This window comes from Cavia porcellus, unplaced genomic scaffold (genome assembly GCF_034190915.1).
Source record: "Cavia porcellus strain 051 isolate PalLab524CR breed Dunkin Hartley unplaced genomic scaffold, mCavPor4.1 scaffold_2, whole genome shotgun sequence".
Lineage (NCBI taxonomy): Eukaryota > Metazoa > Chordata > Mammalia > Rodentia > Caviidae > Cavia > Cavia porcellus.
The window spans coordinates 85806974-85825941 of record NW_026947485.1 but is presented as its reverse complement, the minus strand read 5'-3'; the positions used below and the strand labels follow the sequence as shown (position 1 = coordinate 85825941).

At 37.9% G+C, this 18968-nt stretch overlaps 2 protein-coding genes across 5 annotated transcripts in view; one reads left to right on the top strand and one right to left on the bottom strand.

Moving 5' to 3' along the window:
- Positions 1–71: 71 nt before the first annotated feature.
- Positions 72–16099, top strand: Zdhhc6 (zinc finger DHHC-type palmitoyltransferase 6). Of its 2 annotated transcripts, XM_003475109.5 has the most exons (11): positions 72–277; positions 1272–1738; positions 3434–3525; positions 5291–5450; positions 6767–6928; positions 8379–8432; positions 12062–12229; positions 13209–13250; positions 14224–14369; positions 14455–14501; positions 15498–16099. In XM_003475109.5, exons 2-11 carry the CDS (start codon positions 1472–1474, stop codon positions 15599–15601), a joined length of 1242 nt encoding a protein of 413 aa, XP_003475157.1. In that variant the 5' UTR covers positions 72–277; positions 1272–1471; the 3' UTR covers positions 15602–16099. The 2 variants fall into 2 exon arrangements, with proteins under 2 accessions (XP_003475157.1, XP_023423014.1); XM_023567246.1 differs by lacking the exon at positions 72–277 and having other exon boundaries at positions 1692–1738; positions 5383–5450.
- A 1255-nt stretch (positions 16100–17354) lies between these two features.
- The window catches only part of Acsl5 (acyl-CoA synthetase long chain family member 5), a 44643-nt gene continuing 43029 nt past the window's right edge, over positions 17355–18968 (bottom strand). For 2 of the 3 annotated variants that reach the window (XM_013158131.3, XM_063233782.1), the window contains exons 21-22: positions 18701–18842; positions 17355–17620 (exon numbers count right to left, since the gene is read on the bottom strand). In XM_013158131.3, the coding sequence (XP_013013585.1) occupies positions 18702–18842 (141 nt within the window). In that variant the 3' untranslated portion in view covers positions 17355–17620; position 18701. 3 annotated transcript variants of the gene reach the window in all.

Here is an 18968-nt window from a genome sequence, read left to right as displayed (position 1 = left end):
TGGGGGGAAGCTTGACTCGGCGAACCTACCGGAAGTGGATGTGGCGGAGGCTGAGCAGGAAGCCTCCGGAGAGGAGCGGCTAGGGGGCTGGCGGAGACTTGCGGATCAAGGCAGGTCCTGCACTTTAGCCTGTGACGACCAGGATTTGCTTCCTGCTTGTTCTTGACTGAGCTGCCCATGATGGACTTATCCAAGAAGGAGAAAATCTGTTCCGGGTGAGGCCAGGCCGTCCCCAAAATGCCTTGGCTGAGGAGCGGACACTAAGGACCAGACTGAGGTGGGAGTCAAGCAGGAAAAGCAATCACGATTTGGGCGGCCTTCGTCCCAAAATCGAATCTCCTAAACGTTGAAACCAGCCTCACTTACTGGAACGTTTCAACCTTGAGTGAAGGTTTCTGAGCACTCTGCTCCATGACGCGGGCGGGAAACGGAGGCACAAAACGATGGCATCTGTTTTTTACGTGCATATCTCAGCGTCTCTTCCCCCAGCTCACTCCAGATCGGTCAGAAATACCTTTCTACAAATGTCCTGCCCTTCCCCTCCCTCGCTCCCGAAGGCAATTATTTTTTTTTCTTCAAATCTCACAGACTTTCACTCATATACTATGTCAGTCATGATTTTACGCACACACACACACCCTCTCTCCTCTCTTTACCTTGAAATCTCTTGTTTACACAGTTTTACCTTTGGCCACCGTAGACTGGGTAGTGGTGTCTTGGGAAAGCTATCCGTAAATGGCATAGACTCTGTCTGGTTTACCTTTAATTCAAAACCCTTTTATACGAGGCGGTTCAGACCGCCGTAAATATGACCTTGATCTAAGCACTTAGCCTCTTTAAACTAATTTCTGTTCTATTAAGAAGGAAGTTAGATTAGATCAGCTCTAAGGCCCTGTTTCCCAGCTCTAAATTCTTTTTTTTTAATCGGTACCAGGAATGGAACTCAAGACTGCGCGCTTGCAAGGCAGGCGCTTATGCCGCTGAGCTAAATCCCCAGCCCAATCAGCTGTAAATTCTTTGTGATCTTTAACCATTCACTAAAAATTGGACATTAACACTTCCTTGATAAGTTGAGAGCAAAGAAAGATTATTTTAGATAGTGCCCAGGTTACATGCCATTCAAAATGGAACTGTATTTTATATAAGTCAGAAGTAATTCTTTTTTTATTAATACTCAACCCTTAATGGCATGCTTCGGAGATGCTCTTAGGTGCTTCTTAGAGTTAACAAATAAAAATTTTCTACTGAACTATCTCTTTTGTTTTCTTTAGGTTGAGTTTCAAACCAAGATACTGGATTCTCCTGATTAAAATAACAAGCTGTGAGTGAATAGTGAAAATGGCATAATCTTCATAACTCAAAGGCATGACAATCAGGGAACACATGTGGACTTGTGGCACATGCAAATGTGTACACAGAAAAAGGAAATCTATAATCCTGTAGAAGTAGGAAGGCATTCTTTCTCCCCAAAATGAATGCATTGTGCTCAGTTATCAAGTTTGAAAATCTCCAAGAATTAAAGAGACTGTGTCACTGGGGGCCCATCATAGCCCTTGGGGTTATAGCAACATGTTCCACAGTGGCCATGATTGACTCTGTGTTATGGTATTGGCCCCTACACACAACTGGAGGAAGTGTGAACTTCATCATGTTGATAAACTGGACCGTTATGATTCTTTATAATTATTTCAATGCCATGTTTGTTGGTCCTGGCTTTGTTCCTCTGGGGTGGAAACCGGTAAGCAAAAAATTTCCCTTTTAACAGTGAACTCAAATAATTGTGTACAGTATTTAGTTTTTGTCTTGTATGCCAACCAGTAGTATTAGCCTATTTTTTTGTCATGGTGCCATCTAATTGCATGACTGTAATCACTAGGCTCAGAGAACTTATTGCATGTCTGTTTGAAAATACTGACCTAAATTAGCTTGATCTAAAGCAGTTTTGCTGAGTATTTGTCCTGCATTAAAAAAAAAATTCAGTTGAAGGGAGGAGTTCATAATGGTAAGGAAAACCCCAGCTACACTGGTAGAACCACAGCGCACTTTGGCTGTATACAGCAGTATGTTCGACAGATTGATTGACTCTGTTATGGTATTAGCCCCTACATATCACTGGAGGAAGCGTAAATGTCGTCATGTTGATAAACTGGACCATTACAATTCTTTATAATTACTTCAGTGTCATGTTTGTTGATCCTGGCTTTCTCCCTCTGGGGTGAGAACTTGTTTTTCACCTAATACATTAAAAGCCCTCAGAACCATGATAAACATTCAGTTTAGGAACTGTTGGTTTAAATCATAAAAGTTTTAAAATCATTGTAAAATTATAGCTTTAGGAATTATACTATGAATCAATTTATGGTTTCTTAAAAATCGTTAGATTAAGCTTACGAGTGTCCATAATTCCTTGTTGAGCAATAGCAGGATGTAGTTTGTTAGAAGTGCAGAATCTTGAGCTTTACTACAGATCTATTGAGTCAGAGTCCTCATTTGAACAGAATCTTTAGGTGATTGTTAGGTATATGAAAGTTGGACAGTGTAGTCTATGTGCAGTATACTATTTGAAATGAATACAGAAAAGGGTGAGACACAATTTATATTCTGGAAAAACAACCTAGGAGGTAAACCATTGCACTGTGCAAATGATTGAACTATAAAATACAGTGGAATGTGATGCCTGCTATTGAGGTTAAAAGAAGGAGCTTTCAGCTGGAGACCCATGGGAGGAGTGGGAGTTTGTACAGATAGAAGGAAGAAAGCATTGGATTCTGAGAGAACATTGGAAATGCATACTCTGAAACGGGACAGCTTTGTCTGACTGGAGAAGAGATTTTGTAGTGCAGATAAGTATGAAACAGTGACAGCTCACAGAAGTCTCAAATGCATGAGAACTTGTTAGAACAGAGGGAGTTTCTAGAGATTTTGAATCAGGGCACTGACAGAATGGTGTTACAGCAAGATTAAAGAGAGACTAGAGGAAAGGAAACTAGAAAGTATTAAAACTGCCCCCAAAGAAGAGAGGTGACAATGATGATATCAAGGAGAGCACAGATTTCAGAAAGACTATCAACTCCTGCTCAACTCCCCACTCTTAAGTTGTCAGCTGCCTTTTCTAAATTACTCCTATTCTAGTAAGACTGGGATAAGTGGGGCAAATAATAACAATGGACTGAGTTCCGCAGTATGGGGAAGAGAAATTGAAAATGACCTCTTAGTAATTGCAGAGCCATGCTGTGCTTTTAAACCACAGATTTGTAGTTTTAAAATATTGAAGCTTAAATAAAAGGCCTGAAAATAAAGTTTAATTTCTATTCTTCTTCCCCCATTTCCCATACAAGAAATCAATGAAAGGAGAGCATTTTCTCATCAAGCCTGACTTGTTATAACTTGCGATGAAGGTTCTAATGTATTTTTGTTTATATTTTGATGAAAGGAAAATTCTCAGGATATCATGTATCTCCAGTATTGTAAAGTTTGTCAAGCATACAAGGCACCACGTTCACATCACTGCAGAAAATGTAACAGGTATTTGTCTTTGTTTTTCACTTGGAGGTGATCAACTTAATTGCTGGCCTTTTCAATGTTTTTGTCCTTGTACTTTCTACTACAGCAGTAAAAACTAATTTTATTCTCTGAAAGGTGACACTTCATCAGAAATTTTGTTAAAATGCTTTGTGTCCATAATTTCTAATGTACACTTAAATTATCAATCTAGATAATAAATTTCACGTTTTTGATAAAAGTAAAAAGGGTTTTCTAGAAAAATAGACATACTCTGCCTCTTGCCTTGCAAAAATTGGATACAAAATGATACCTTTAGTTTGTTTCCATTTTCTCTTTCAAGATTGTATTGACTGCCATTTTACAAGTTTTAAAATTGTTCTAGGTCTGAATTATAAAGGAGACCAGTTTTTGTTTTTGTTTTTCACTTATGTAAGAAATGAATCCAGGTGCCTAATGTCACAAGTTTTTAATTACTGGAATCTTAACCTTAATAGAAAGAAACTGAGTCACTGAAAAACATGTGAAATAAGCCAGGACCTGTTATAATGAACAACTATGTCCACTGATGTATGAGAAATTTAGGAAACCACTGGACACAACTAAAGTTTGATTTTAAGCCAGAAAAATTTTCCTCCAGCAAAATTAAGAAACAGAAGCAGAAGAAATTTTTCTTACTCTGCCGTACGTTGTATGCTGGAATTGATTGGCTTAGCTAAGAGGTTCCACATTTGAAGTGTGCTAGAACAGTGAGAAAGGAAGTCTTTCTCAGGGCCCATGAACCCTGAGATTTATAAACAATTTTTTTGAGTCACTATTGTGCTCTGCCTTAGTTCCTGCATTTCTGAATTAAAGGAAAACCAGGAACCATGCTCATTTCTTTATATAACCTCTTGGTCTGCTTTCCAACTTCCTTTGTTTTGTTTGTTTTTGTCTCACTGTAGCTCAGGCTGGCCTTGAACTCTCAATCCTCCTGTCTGAGCCTCCAGAATGTTTGAATTACAGACTTGAGTCAGTATGCCTGGCTCTTCCTAGCTGCTGCTGCTGCTGCTTTTTTTTTTAAAGAGAAAAAAGAAAAAGCCAGAAAAATCAAGAAACAAACAGACCAAAACAACAACAAAAGCAAAGCATCAACAACAACAAAAAGCAATAGATGTTTAGGTTTTCAAAACAAAATGATAGAAATTTAACAATGATTGTTGTATTGCTTATTGTTATCTTCAAGATAGTTGCTCAGCCTACCAGTTACAAGACTAAAACAAAACAGTAGTCAAACCACACCTTCTCATGAGCCAGCCAGTGTGTGGCTAGTAGACAAGAAAAGCAACATCCTCCTACCCACCACCTCACTAAGCAACTGGCTGATTCGAAGGAACTCAGGCCAAGATGATAGCAACTGTAGTTTAAAAATAATTTAGTGCTTATCTTGTTTGATTGACTTTGCAGGCCTAAAGCTGGTAACCTGAGCATCTATTGGGAGTGTAGAATTTCTTTTGTCTTGGTTTTGAAATCGTCCTAGCTTCTTTAAACAAACTCGCTTGTAGCAGACATCTTTTTTTCAGAAGCTGCTATAAAGCCTGCTCTTTGATGTGATGTGCTACTTATAATTTTAAGAGGAGTCCCTGTCCATAGTTGTCTAAAAGCTCGTATTTATCTTTCTGTTCCATAAAGTATAGTCCCCGTGTGACGCATAGAGCTGCTAGATTGCTATTTACTTGATCTTTTGAAGGCTAAGTTATTTAAAGTACACACAACTTTGCTTATGTGTCCTGTACATCTTTCCTGTTAGATGTGTGATGAAGATGGACCATCACTGTCCTTGGATTAACAACTGTTGTGGTTACCAAAATCATGCTTCGTTCACACTGTTTCTTCTCTTAGCACCACTGGGTTGTATTCATGCTGCTTTCATTTTTGTTATGACTATGTACACACAGCTTTATAATCGGGTAAGTCAAAATTTTGTTAGAATACCATTCACGCCACATTAAGTGGTAGACATCAAAATTATTTTAAGTTTCCTTTTAGAAATGTACTGCTTGCAATTTAAATGGGGAAACAATTTTGGTTTCCCTTTCTATCAGTTCATTTTAAAGAAATGTTTAAATGTAAGCTTTGATGAACAAAGATTTCCCTTTCCTGAAAGATTTCTTTGAGATGAGGAAAGACATGCCGTTACTGAAGCTGATAATTATTTTAATTCTCCATACATCATTTAATAGATTTCAAGCTTAGTAGTTATGGGAAAATAGCAAAAAGAAAACGACATTAGTGCTGTTTCTATCCGTTCATGTGGCTGGAGAAGATTGTAGCTCTTTTGTTCATTTCTAACTGCAGTGCCCTAGAAGGTGGCTCATGGAGTCCCCACGAGTAGATCTATCCAGCAGTGGTTCAAGTTGATTTGCAGACAGGTAGTCATGAGATAAAGTTCATAGGTTAGAAATCAAAATCCCTGAAGAGACCTGGAAGGAAAATGAGGAACACAGAACTGATGGGACTGTGGCCAACCAGAGAGAGGGTGTCTTCCAGAGGGGACAGTCCTTACTGGACTTCAGTTCCTAATATTTGGGAATCCTAGCCCAGCAGTGCTACTTAGGTCCTCCAGTTTCTCAGAAAAAAATCTAAAAGTAAAACTTTTATGTGAAATTTCCTGAACTTTTAATGGTGGCACCTAACTTTTACAGTTGTGAAACATTGTTCAGGTCAGGCAGTACACATCTGCAGGCCCTTTCTGCTTTCATTTTACCAGCTCTCAGCACTGGTCAGTGGCATGTGAAGGAGCAGATAGCCAGATCTTAGGCTGTACAGTGTTTGTTGCTGTTAAAGAAAACCATAAATGTGGAATAGACAGAAGAAGTTGGGAGATAGTTTCAGCTTAGGTTGGCGTCTAATGTTGTTCATGCACGTTAATGAATTTATGGAGTTGGGCCAACTTGATTCTCTGAGAAAACAAATATCATGGGAATACAACCAAGAATGGCATTGAGGAGGTAACTTAGTGCTAGAGCATTTGCTTAGCATTCATGAGGTCCTGAATGTTAGCCCTAGCATGGGAAGCAAGGCAGAAAAATAAATAAAAACCAAGAATGATATCCTACACATAAGCACAAAATGCTAGCCAGTGTATTCATTGGAAACAGCCATGTTTGATATATGTGCTTTGGCAGCAGTATAAAATTGTCAACTTCTTGCACATTGTTTTAAACGGTATTCCAAAGTCTGAACAGTTACCATGAGCAAGCATGTTAAATGTTGCTGTCTGCAGCTCTCCTTTGGGTGGAACACAGTGAAGATCGACATGAGTGCAGCCCGGAGAAAGCCCCTGCCGATGGTTCCCTTTGGGTTAGCTGCATTTGCTGCCACGTTGTTTGCCTTGGGATTAGCTTTAGGAACAACTATAGCTGTTGGGATGTTGTTTTTTATCCAGGTAAGTCTCTCCGTTAACCTTGGCTAAAAGTTGTCATGTTATTGGGGCAATTTTGCCGTTTCTGGGTAATTGATTTAATTCATGAAATGTTAACCTAGATATAGGTCTTTATAGTTTAGAAAACACTTCTCAGTTTAGTTTCTCATAGCCTTTACACCTGCCCTAAAAAAAGCTGATAGGCCACTACCCTCTTTCCATCCTTACAGGTAAGTAGTTGATTCTCAGGAAGGTTTAAGTGACATACCAGGGCCATCCATTCATTGTACTCAGCATAATTATTAATGTCACTGTATAGTATATACTTAACAGTAATCATAATAACGTAGCAAACATTAGTTGATCACTTATATAAGACACAGTTTTAAGCACTTTGCATATCAGTGCATTTATAACGACTCCATGATATATTTATTATTTAGTGCTCACTCTGTGAGAGAACTATTTTGCTAAATTAGGCTACAATAATAAAATGAAGAGGTTCCTTAGGAAAGCTTAAGGAACTCATAAGTTAATAGTAAATGGTTAGCTAGTTCAGGGTTATTGTTACGTCTTAAGTGTATGTGCAGAATGCATGAGAACACAGAGGAGAGGACCTTAAAAAGCAGTTTTCAGAATTGATTTTCTTCACTTCACTCATTCACTGAGGCCCTAAGGTTGTGATGAGGGCTCCTAGTCCGAGGTTCTTAGGCTGTGCCACAGTCTGAAGGCAAGCCAGACCTCAAGGAGATCCAGGAAGTATGCAGAAGTAGACTTAGCAGGCCTGACAACCTTGGTATATCAGCCTTTTTTGAATGCTTTGTTTTTAAATAAGCTGACTTGGGATATAATTTATGTTTTTTACTAACATGGTACCAAATTTGTCAAAGTTTTCTTAATATCTATAATTAAGAATCATATTAACAGTAAACTAAGGTCCCAAAATGTAAAAACCTACATCCTACATAAGTAGAATTATTCACATCTAAGATAATGGGTGATGGAATAAGGACTGGATGCGGTAGGATGAGTAGAGTCTCTATGTTGTATGAACTGAGTCACTGTTACTTGTTATGAATACCTAAGCATAAATTTAAGGTTAATTAAAAACACTGATAATAGATTTTAATAACAGTACACTTAGGTGCTAGTTGAATTGATCATATCAGTGTTTTATTAATACTTTGAAACCTTGATCTACAGATAGTAGATAAAAGATGAATTTTAATTAAAATAAGAGATTTAGATTTGATTTTATGATACGATATTTTTTCTGGCAAAGCATTGTGCAGCAGTTGAGAACAAGTACATTCAAGTCAGACAACACAGACTGAGTTAGTTAGCCTCCGTCCTGCCCCGGGTCTTTATCTATGGTGTGAAGCAATAAAAGCTGTCTCACAGAATTATGATGAGGACAATAATCTTAAGTACACTGAAATCGTATTATTAAATGTCATTGTCATTTAATTTCCAGATGAAAATAATTCTCAGAAATAAAACTTCTATCGAATCCTGGATTGAGGAGAAGGTAAATTTTAATGACTATATTAACAGATCACATTAAGTGCCTGGAAGTGAAAACATGTACGCCAAATAGTTTCCTTAGCATGTCATATAGAAGGTGAATATAGTTATGTATTTCCACCTTAACGTAACTTCCACAGAAATCGGTTTCTTACACAGCTGGAGTTGCTGAAGAGGTGTAAGTCACACGCTAAGTCATCTGGCCATTCTTTCTCAGAGCAGGGCAGAAAACAGCCCATTTGGGAAGGTGCCTAAAGTGTGTCAGACATAAGCTTTGTCACAGAATTTACAGCCTTCGCTCCATACTTCACCCTTTCTGTTATGATTCTAATAATAAATAAATCTCACTACCTGGTTTCCTGCTTAAAACCTTGCAGCGTCTTAGCACCAGTGCAATAACATAGGTTGAAAAATCAGATGCCTGCAGAAGCCAGACATGAACTGCAGGAGGTGAGTCCAGGCTGTGTATCAAAGAGCTCCCTAACAAAAGTGGTGTTGCCCAGACGAATATGCCTTAGTATAAGTTCTGCTAATTTTTTTTTCCAAGAAAAATTAACAGGTCTAAATTTCATGAGACATCCTTTCCATTTTTAAATGTTAAAAAGCAATTGAAATTGAAAGCAGAATAAATAGCTCTGTGAGCCAAGTGAACCGTAAGTAGATCTGTAGCACATATTTAGAACCTGGCAATCAGTTGATGATCATTAATTTTACAGCAGCTGCTCTCAGACTTTTTGGTCTCGGCATCATTGTACTTCCTGAAAATCATTAAGGACACTAAAGAGCTTTTGTTTTTGTATATTATATCTATCGATATTTGCCATATCTTCTGAGAATTTTTAAAGATTTCATTTAAAAATAATAATCCATTATATGTTAGTAAAAGTAACATTTGTTTGAAAAATAATTACGTATTTTTTTATATTCTGCTTTGGTATTCTTTATGTCTACTTCCCATTTTGTCATACAAGTTCTGAAAGTACATGCCCTTAAGAGGAGATGTAGCTGGGTGTAGTGATGCAGCCTGTACTCCCAGCACTGAGGAAGTTGAGATAGGAGGAGGCTGGGTTGGCCTGCACAGTGAATTCAAGGCCAACCTGAACTATGTAGTGAGACTTCATCTCCAAGAACAAAGAGTTAAGATTTATCAACAACATTCTTATATAAAGTTGTTGGCTTTTAAAAAACTGTTATGTTAAGTCATTTCTTGAATACCTGCAGGGAGTGGTTTTGGAATTCTTCTGATACTGAAATCAGTGGATGCCCAAGTAATTTCTATAAAATGGAAAAGTATTTACATACAATCTAAGCACATCTTCCTGTGTGCTTTAAATCATCTTTAGATTACTTAACCCAGTACAATGAAATGCTATATAAATAGTTGTTACATTGTTCAGAGAATAATGATGAGAAAAAGTTCTGCACATGTTCAGTGCAAAAGCAGTTTTGTTATTTTGTATTCATATCCATGGAATGGAATGTAAACAATTGGTCATGTATATATTGACTTAATACAATTTAGTGCCATGGTCTTAATTATATCTAACATGTCAACAGTTTTACTTTCGCAAATATCAACATACTGAAAAGGCAAATAACATCTTAGTATTATTATGAAAATAGTTTGAACTTGCTGAACCTCAGGAAAAGGTTTTGGAGATTGTAGGAGCCTACAAAGCAGTTTTGAAAATCTCAGCTATACAGATTGATGTCCAAGCTCCTTAGCTTGTACCTAAGACTTTTCATCACTTCCCCTCACTTGCCTCCCCAGCCTCTTTGCCCATTCTTCCACCCCATCTCACACTTGTGGTTTATACATCTTACACTTCTGTATATTTGCATATGTTGTTCTGTTGTCTGGACTACTCTTCACTCTGGTGTTGCCTGATTTCTTGCCCCTCAAGGTTTAGTTTAGGTATCATCTCATACAAGGAACCTTCCTTGGCTTTCTCCAGACCTGGCTAGGTACTTTCTGTTGCCTTTTCCCAAAGCAGTATGTAGCTCTGTCACCTTTTAACATATAGTAAAATAACTTTCATCCCTACCCATTTTTCCCTGTAAGTAGCTGAGAGCTGTTTTTCTGTTTTGTTTTGTTTCGTTTTTTTGGTACTGGGGATCAAACTCACGACTTCATGTTTGCCAAGTAGACATTTATGCTGCTGAGCTAAACCACCAGCCCTTAAAAATTCAGTCCATTTTTAAGACACCAAAGCTTTTGTTTAAAACAGAAATTACCTTTTCTATCTGAGGATAAAATTAAATAATTGAATAGACTTGTTAATTTTATAAAATAATAACATTTATAGTCATAAGTATTGACAACCTTTTTCATAAAGCACTGTAGCTTGATTATCAGATATCTCAAAGTACTACCTCTGCTAAGAATAATAAATATATTGACATTAGGATAATTTTTTGCAGTGACCAAGGCTCTCTAAAAGGTATTACACTAAATCTAAAAGTTGTATTAAAATTGACACTTTATTGCTGAATAAAAAATTCAAGTTATCCTATCTATAGAAAGTATATAGAAATTATCACACTAAAGTTTTACAAGTTTCAACAATTATGGTTATTGTTGGAATAAATAATGTATCTACGTATCAGTAGGTGTCAGCAGAACTTAAAAAATTTGAAGACAGTCTGTTTCCTTAAAGCTAACTGTTTAAATGCCTAGTGTATAATTTATGCTACCTAAATACTTATGTGTGTGCCTAACAAGTACATGTAATGCAAATGTAAATGAGTGTGTATGTGTATGTGATGGTATAAAAACCTAAAAGACACCCTACACATACCTGCTGGCCTTTTGGAAAGATGTTTTTCATAAAGCACTGACTCCTACACTCTTTCTGGCCATTTCCTCAGGTGTCACTGCCACCCAGGATAACATTATTGTAATACCCCATGAGTAGAACAGCTCCATCAAAAAAAAAAAATCTTTACTGTAACGTGAATCGGTTCATCCTTATTTTTACCTTAATCCCTTAGTGCTGCTAAACAATCAGCAAGATTGAATATTTTCTAAATATGGAATGAATTTAACTTTTTTTTTTTTTTTGTCTTTTTCCTTTTTATCGGTACCAGGGATCGAACTCACGACTGCCTGCTTGCAAGGCAGGTGCTTATGCCACTGAGCTAAATACCCAGCCTCGAATTTAACTCTTTTAGTAAGCATTTTTGAGTGCTTAAGTCTTCTTTGCTTGGTTTGGTTTGGTTTGGTTTGGTATGTTTCAGTTTTTTTTGAGACAGGGTCTTGCTGTATATTGTAGACTGGCCTTGAACTCATTTATGTAGCCCAGGCTGGCCTCAAACTCACAGTAATCCTCCTCCCTGAGCCTCCCAAGTGCTAAGATTAAAGGCATGTGCCACCACACCTGGTAGAGTACTTATTATTGGAGGAAACTTTGTCAAGTTTTTTCTGGGCCATCACATAGCACATTTGTGCTCTATCAAGTTCTTCCTGCAGTGTTAGAAAGCTGTGTCTCTCCTGCATATTGCAACAGTACAGCAAAAAGGAAGTACTTTTATTTGCATGATACAGACTTAAGGAATAAGTGTTCTCAATAATGTATCACTGAAAGTACCTTACAGTGAGGGTATCTGCCATCTTAACATCTTTGTTACCCACAGGCTAAAGATCGAATTCAGTATTACCAACTAGACGAAGTCTTTGTTTTTCCTTACGATATGGGGAGTAGATGGGAGAACTTTAAACAGGTATTTACATGGTCAGGGGTTCCTGAGGGAGATGGACTGGAGTGGCCAATACGAGAAGGGTGTCACCAGTACAGCTTAACAGTGAGTATTTCTATTTGAATAGTCCTCTGTTTTTGCCTTTGTTTCTACTCCTGAACTTTTCCTTAACTCAGTGTTATTTTATGGCAACCTAAGCAATGTAAATGTTTTCATTATTTCAAGATGAATCTAAGTTAATGTTCATAAAATACTTCTTGTAATTTACATCTTCTGTATTTAACCCTCTCTTAAAATCCCCAGACCTCTATGGTAAAGTTCTGACTCTTTGAATTAGTTTTATAGAATCTGGCTTAAAGTACCTTCGAAACTACAGTCATATAAACTTCTTTATACATTCCTGCCACCCAGTTTTTTCTCTACCTCGTGGGACTTTTCTATCTGTCCTTCCAACCGCTTCCAGGCCCACCTGTCCTATATATATAATGTGCTTGCCCTCTGTGAGCTCATCTGTGTAGGACTCTAGCTATGTACCATTGTCTATAGCTCATGAGGTCTCCTGTTTTTATTTTTCTTATTCCCTGTGTCTTAGTGTAAATTTGGAAGATTGCAGAATGGAGACCATGTATGATACTCATTTCTTCTACTGTGTCTAATGGTACTGTTTAATAGTTGCTGACTAAGAGAAAAAAGGTGTTAAAAGTCTGCTCAGTTAAGATTCATTTGTAGTAAGTTTCACAGTTTGTCTGTTGTGTTAGAGAATCAGTGCATCTCAGCATCTTTGCGCTGGGCACTGCTAGCCTGGAGGCTTCATGAGGGCAGAGAACACATGTCCCTGGCTTTCAGGTCCCCATGAGTGCTATGAGAATACACATCAGTGAGGATGTTATGGAGTGAGTTCTGAGGGTAAAGCCCTAGTTTCTAGCCACAGACCTTTTCATGCTAGAAACACTGTGGCCTTAAAGTTGTCAACATTTTGAAATTCTGGGAAATCAGGGGTATGTCATGTTAATCATAGTAGAATAGAGTAGGTTGTTTTTCGGTGTTAAGGGCTTACTTTTTTTCTTTTGTGTCTTTCAAACAGATAGAACAGTTGAAACAAAAAGCAGATAAAAGAGTCAGAAGTGTAAGTAATTCTTTTACAGTGATATTGCTTGCTTATTTTTTTATCAGCCTAGATACTTCTGTGTAATTTTTAAAGTTGCCTTTGCATAGGAACCAGTGGTTGGCTTTTATCAAATAATATTCTTAATACATTTGTTGAAACTGAATAGAGTTTACTTTTATTTTCATTTAAATAGTTTGGACTCGAGAGAATTTAGTTGATTTATATTGCCAACATAGAAAAATGTCCTCAATATAGATTGTTAAGATAAAGCCTACCCTTCAGCCCTCCTGTGGCATATGATGCCATTAGGCATCAATGCTAGTTAAGTTGAAATTAAGTAAGATTAAAAATCAGTTCCTTATTTGTACTGACCACATTAGAAGTGCTTAGTAGCCACTTGAGTCCCATGGCAACCCATTGAATACTATGGATGTGAACTATAGAATATTTCGTCATTATCCATAGTTCCCTTGCACAGAACTGCTCTGGAATTTAATTCTGATGCTTGAAATGAGGGGTAAAAAGAAGTGTATGAATTAGAAATCAGACACACAAGCTTAAATATCACATGGTTTCTCTTAGATGAGAAACCCAAATTATAAATCAAGAGTAAAACAAAAGATAAATAGTAGGAAGTAGGGAGATAGATCTTTCTCAGATGTGACAAGGATCAAGACATGAGGTGAGGGGGAAGGGGATGAAAAAGGAGTTAAGATGTGCTATATACATGTACCAACTCCACACAAGGAGTGTAGACATTGTATACTGCATAAACGAACTAATAAAAAAATTCTTAAAAGAACTCTTTAACTAGGAAAAAAAAAACCAGAAAGATCACTCACCTCCTGCAGGAAAAGAGGTTGGATGGAGAAGTAGAAGGGGAGGTTTGGCACTGAACACTTGGATCTACCATTAAAAATTTAAATTCAAACTTAGAACTCAGGTATTATGGGTAATTAATTCAGTTTTTTCTTCTGATTGCTGCTGACAGGTTCGCTATAAGGTAATAGAAGATTATAGTGGTGCCTGTTGTCCTTTGAATAGAGGAGTCAAAACCTTCTTCACGAGCCCTTGCACTGAAGAACCTCGTATACAGCTACGCAGAGGGGAGTTCGTGTTAGCCACAAGAGGGTTACGGTAAGCGATAGAAAATACTGTGTTTCTTAAATGACAAAATTAGTGTCTAGCCTAAAAATTAAATTTAATCTTTTAAATATTTCAGATACTGGTTATATGGAGACAAAATTCTTGATGATTCCTTTATGGAAGGTATGGAAATGGAAGGGTATGTTTCAAGTACAAGACTGCTAGCAGTAATTCCAAATTTTACCAGAATGACTTGTGTAAATAATCACATGTAATCAAATGCATTGAGAAAACTGTGTAGCAAGGCGCCTGCTTAAGCAGGAAAAAGAAACGCATGTCTTTCTCCATTGTACTTGTTCTTCCCAGCTCTTTACAGTGATAGCTAGCATTTGAGCACCTCCTTAACTATATGACAGGCACTTGTGTAAGTGCTTAACTTACAGTATTAAAGTCCCCAGCAGACCTGTCAGGTAGGTGCTGTCATTTACATTGCACTGGTGAGGGAACTGAAGCACAGAGAGGCTGAGCAGCTTGTCCATGGCCAAACAGCAAAAACAGGTAGACCAGGGCATAAAGCCAAGCAGCCTGACTAGGCTCTGTGCGCCACGCTCCTGTATTGCACATTTCTCCTTTGAGTGAGTAGCCCTCTTGTTACTCTAAAAACTAGTGGACTGAAATATTCTTGGTCTTTTTCTCTTTTTTAAAGAAAAAATTTAGAACTACTACTTTTTAAAGATGAACCCAGGATACTCTTTGAAAAACACTGGAAGTTAATCACAAATGAACCCCATTGATAACTAAGGCAATCATGGTGTATATTTATTAGAAAAGTCTAAGAAGGGAAGTCCCAAAGACTGTAGGGAGCTCTTCCCCTGGAAGAGCTGCACTGTGTGGTGTGCCCAAGTGCTTTGTATGGTCATGCACCTGTAAGTGAATACTCCAGTCGGGCACTGTTGTGAACCACATGAATCCACCTCCCAAATAATGGAATTGGGATCTGTCTGTTTTCTGTCTTGTCAGAAGTCTTTCTGCACCATGCTTTTCCCCCTCCTCAAGCTGTGCATATGCAAAAAGGGTACATAGGTGGGTTATTAATTTGAAGTAAGAGATCTTCTTGGTCCCAGTAATGTCACTGTAGTACATCATACTATTGCATCTTAATTTAATTTTCTCCCTTAGGTGTGTCAAGAATAAGAGGATGGTTCCCTAGAAACTGTGTGGAAAAATGTCCCTGTGATACTGAAACAGATTCAACCCCAGAAGGCAAGAAGAAAAACAGATAGCTACTGTTAAAATGAGATTATTCTTTAATTCTGCTTCATTACTTGAAAACCATACATATTACTGAAGAATTATGCAACAAGCCTTCTCTGGTTAAGATGCTCTTTTCCTCAAAGGTGCCCTACTGCTATGATTTAAATATTTTTATTACCTAATTTGGAATGGAGAAGCCATTCTATGTATGCCTTTGAATTCCTGCCCCTTTTTATCACTTCTTCCTCCCCACCAAAGGAAAAACATTTCACCCTAGTAGCTAATGGCATTTCCTCTAGGTTTTTCTTTATGTACTGCATACTGTGGACTTCACCTGCAGATATAGTTCCCCTTTGCCAGGAGCGTCTGCATGTGATACTTCTTGTGTCCATCTTAGTTGATGCTTCTTAAATATTCTACAAACTGTAAGAACTTGTCAGATTCAAAATGAGCTCAAATTTTGTTACTTGTCTTTTAATAATGCAGATTTTGTCAAATCAAATAAAGATCAATGGATGTTCTGAGAAGTCACAGTTTTCACTTAATACATTTTTATTTTTGTTGACCAAAAGGTTTATCTTAGGTCCTTATGAAAAAACTGCCCTGCCACCTTACGGAAAACAGGCATCTTATGTACATTTGATTCTATCAAAAACTGAAGCTTTCAGGCCAGGGAAATAGCTGCCTGGCAAGCATGAGGTTGTGAGTTTGATCCCCAGTTCCAAAAAAAAAAAAAAAAAAAAATCCCCAAAACCAAGCTTTTGAATGGTGGGATCAATGCTGGTAGACTTGGATGCTTACAGCCAGGCTTGTCAGCATATACATAAATAATTATAAAAGGAAGAATGCCTGTTTCTCTGAACTACACTAAACTGGCCCAGTATTCCTTGCTTCCTCCCAAGACAAGGAACTTTATGTATTGGCTGCTAGTCTTGTAAGACTTGGGAATAGGTAGTAAAGGCCACATAAAGATTCAGCAGTGAATGAAAAATGAAACAGAAGTCTGCCTTCTTGCAGTGGGCCAAGAGGCAGACAGACAAGTCGGGTCAGATGGAGTCATGTACGGTGAAGAAGGTGGGATATGCATGATTGGAGTTTAAAGCAACTGAGGGAACAAGTCCTGTGCCTTTCAGGGTATCTGCGTGTTAGGCAGAGGGGCAGCAAGAACACAAGGAAGCTGGGGTGCACCTGGCATAAGTGAGGGACAAGAAGAGTAGTCAGGATGGGCTGGAGTGAGGCAGGGGGAAACGGAGGGAAGTCAGTGAGAGGAAGCCGGCTCACAGCCCAACGCATTCTGCCCTCTGTTTCCAACTCAAGCAGAGATTATTTCTTCAGCTTTTTTAACCTCAAAGTCTAGAAAGACCAACCTAGAATATTCTTATCTTTAATTAGAAGTCTGAAAGACAGGCTAATCAAGGATAAATTACAATGAGGTGGTACAAAAAATACAAATTATTCCGCATTTGACTTGAGTGGTATTTATCACAGCGATGGGGTAAGGAAGACTGATTCAATGTCTTGTTTCATAATTATCAAACATGGTTGTATACTACACTCATCTTAGCAATCCCACACCCTTTAACAATTCTCATACCTGGGTTGTACATCAGGCCAATTAGTTCAAAGTCCCTGGCACAGCACCTGGGCATTAGTATCTTTTTAAACTTCCAGGAAATTCTAGTGTGCGGGCAGATTTGAGAATCACTAGTTACTTTGAACTAAAGTGATCCTTTTTTAAGACTGATTCTCATCAAAGTTCACAAGGCAACAGACATCACCACATAGCTGCAATAGTTTATTTAAGGGTTTTACATGTACGGGTAGAAGCAACATGTATTATCTGGCAGTAAGGCACAGTGGTAGCTGGAATCCAGTGGAAAAAATCAGTTGGTTCCTTCACAGAAGATAAGGTGTAGTATGGACAGCATGTTTGCCCCAGATCTTTGTTCCTAGTGCAGGGAGGTTTTATTCAGTACTTGCTTCATTTACTGGAAAAAGTAACTGGACATAAGTTTCAACTCCTTGCCCACAGCTTCCAGTTCAGCAAACTGTAAAGAACAGATTTGGTCAACATCTCCCATCCAGGTAACACTTAAGTGTAGCATTCTTTTTGGACATGTCATAGATCCAACTTCTAATATTCCCAAATCAGAGATCTAATTAGACAATTTAGGATTTGCTTGGTATAATCAACTTTCCATTATATACATAGACTGTACTGTACACAGAAGTACATAGACAGGTGCCTCAGAGACCTATGAATGACAGGTTATCTGAGCAACTATTGTGAAGATAACAATATGCAACACAATAACCATTGTTAGTTTCCTATCTTGTTTCGAAATTCTGTATTCTTATTTTTTTATTCTCTTTAAAAATACAAAAAAATTTAAACTGTACCAAGAAAATTATTTTTAAAAACTCAAAAATTTTAATGGCTTTATGAAGTAACTAGAAAACATGAACTGAAAACAGCTTTTCAGAACTTAAAGATTTCTTGACTTGGGGGCTGGAGGTTTAGCTCAGTGGCATAAGCACCTGCCTTGCAAGCAGGCGGTCTTGAGTTCGATCCCCGGTACCGATAAAAATGAAAAAGACCAAAAAAAAAAAGATTTCTTGACCTAACGCTAAAAGGCGTAGGCAAATGGAAGGCCTGCTGACAAACTAGGTTTTACTGTAAAACCAGTAAAAAACAATGGATGTTTTAGACCAGTAGTGACAAACCTATGGCACGTGCTGCAGCTGTTTATCCCTGAAATCTCTTAAAAGTTTTATCATCACTGTCTTAGACCCTAGAACTAGGGCATCACACGTAAAACATTAAGTTGGAGATGGTAAAGAAGGGCTACAGAATAAAACTAGGGCCTTCAAGAGTGCATGTTGATCAAAGTAGCCCTCTATAGTCTTTTCATCAGCAACATTTAAGAGGGGAAGAGCAGGATTTATTTCAGGGCTAGGCTACTGCACTATAAGTATTAAAAGCTAGGGCTTGGTAATTCTGTAAGTAAAACAACAATAGGAGGAATGATAAAATGAATGGAAGAATAGGTTTTAATCCAGATTTTCAGAAAGCAGCCCAGAGTGGGTAACCAGGCTGCTGTGATCCCCACCTGCCCTAAATGCCTTACCCTATTCCTGGATACTGTCATAGAGGCGGTCAATCTGGGCCCGGAAGTATTTGATGAGATCTCCTCGTTTTGCTTTCAGTGTTGGTGTCAGCAGTCCATTTTCAATGGAAAATGCTTCTGGGTGAAGAAAAATGTTTCTGACCTAGAAGGTAAATAGAACACACACATACATGTTTATTAGTGATTTGAACTTTTCTGCATGGCCCTCTGAGCACACTGAAGAATTTCAAAGAATATTTCACCTTATGAATCTGAGCTTGCCACAGTG

Excerpts from the sequence above, each read along its gene's own strand:
- Zdhhc6 (XM_003475109.5), top strand. The coding sequence starts at position 1,472 with ATGAATGCATTGTGCTCAGTTATCAAGTTTGAAAATCTCCAAGAATTA. Across the intron at positions 1,739-3,433 it reads TTCCTCTGGGGTGGAAACCG|GAAAATTCTCAGGATATCAT; the intron begins GTAAGCAAAAAA and ends TTTTGATGAAAG. Across the intron at positions 3,526-5,290 it reads CACTGCAGAAAATGTAACAG|ATGTGTGATGAAGATGGACC; the intron begins GTATTTGTCTTT and ends CTTTCCTGTTAG.